The sequence below is a fragment of the Chaetura pelagica genome, unplaced genomic scaffold (genome assembly GCF_000747805.2).
Source record: "Chaetura pelagica isolate M959 unplaced genomic scaffold, ChaPel_1.0 scaffold460, whole genome shotgun sequence".
NCBI classification, from domain to species: domain Eukaryota; kingdom Metazoa; phylum Chordata; class Aves; order Apodiformes; family Apodidae; genus Chaetura; species Chaetura pelagica.
Window position 1 is genome coordinate 81,335 of NW_009951926.1, and position 1,015 is coordinate 82,349.

At 39.9% G+C, this 1,015-nt stretch overlaps 1 protein-coding gene across 3 annotated transcripts in view; it reads right to left on the reverse strand.

Annotated features, from left to right (window-relative positions):
* The window catches only part of LOC104387531 (kinesin-like protein KIF2A), a 68,312-nt gene extending 67,928 nt beyond the window's left edge, over positions 1 to 384 (reverse strand). For 2 of the 3 annotated variants that reach the window (XM_009996321.1, XM_009996313.1), the window contains exon 1: positions 296 to 382. In XM_009996321.1, the coding sequence (XP_009994623.1) occupies positions 296 to 373 (78 nt within the window). In that variant the 5' untranslated portion in view covers positions 374 to 382. Of the gene's footprint in view, positions 1 to 295 lie in introns of all 3 variants that reach the window. The other variant, XM_009996305.1, reaches the window with a different exon arrangement.
* Positions 385 to 1,015: the final 631 nt, after the last annotated feature.

A 1,015-nucleotide genomic window follows, 5' to 3' on the forward strand; every position in this document is an offset into this window, starting at 1 on the left:
TGATTGCTGATGCTGAGTCAAACTGTGACACTTAACCCATAAGCTTCTATTTGGCCTTTGTGCCCCCCATCCCGATGTGTTTGTGTGTAGGAGGGGGCCACATATCTGGTTCTTTGTTGTTAGGCCCAAACCATGACAGCCCGATAACTCCCATTCAAAACACTCTGTAACTAATGAATCAGCAAGTAAATTAAGATTTATATTTCCTCTTTGTTTTCAGTGCAAATACCAAAGTAATATTTATTTAGATTACACATTTTTTTAAAGACAAAAGTTCTAAAATAATTAGGTTTACCTCTTTGCCTTTAGTATCTCCATTTTCAATCCATTCAACAGTTACACTTTCATTATCTTCATTTACGGATGTTACCATAGCTTGGTGAATTCGGCCTAGAAAGGAAACACAAATGATCAATTAACGGAAAATTTGTGCGCTGAGAAATGCAGATAGAAGCAGAAAGAAGAGGGTTAAAAAAAACCAACAAACACAACAAAAGTGATAAAATTAAGATGATTCTTGGCCTCATACTGTAAACTGTCTCAGATTTGATCCACTAGCAGAGGCTCTAAGGGGACAGTCAGTGTATAAATGAAAAAAAATATCAGAAAACTGAGTGGCAATAAAATACCACATGGAAAGGCACACCACTTAGACTCTCTTTTCTGAAAGCCTACCATGGATACGAATGTTTCTTGAGGTGCACTCTACAAAGGCTTGTCTCTCCCTTCTAGAATCATAGAATCCTAGGGGTTGGAAGGGACCTCGAAAGATCATCTAGTCCACCCCCCCTGCCAGAGCAGGGTCACCTAGAGTACATCACACAGGAATGCATCCAGGTGGGTTTTGAATGTCTCCAGTGAAGGAGACTCCACAACCTCTCTGGGCAGCCTGTTCCAGTGCTCTGTCACTCTCACATTAAATCATCTATCCACCTAGTAATTTCCTCATAGAAGGCTATAAGGTTAGTCAAACATGATTTACCCTTGATAAAACTATGCTGACTGCTCCTGATGA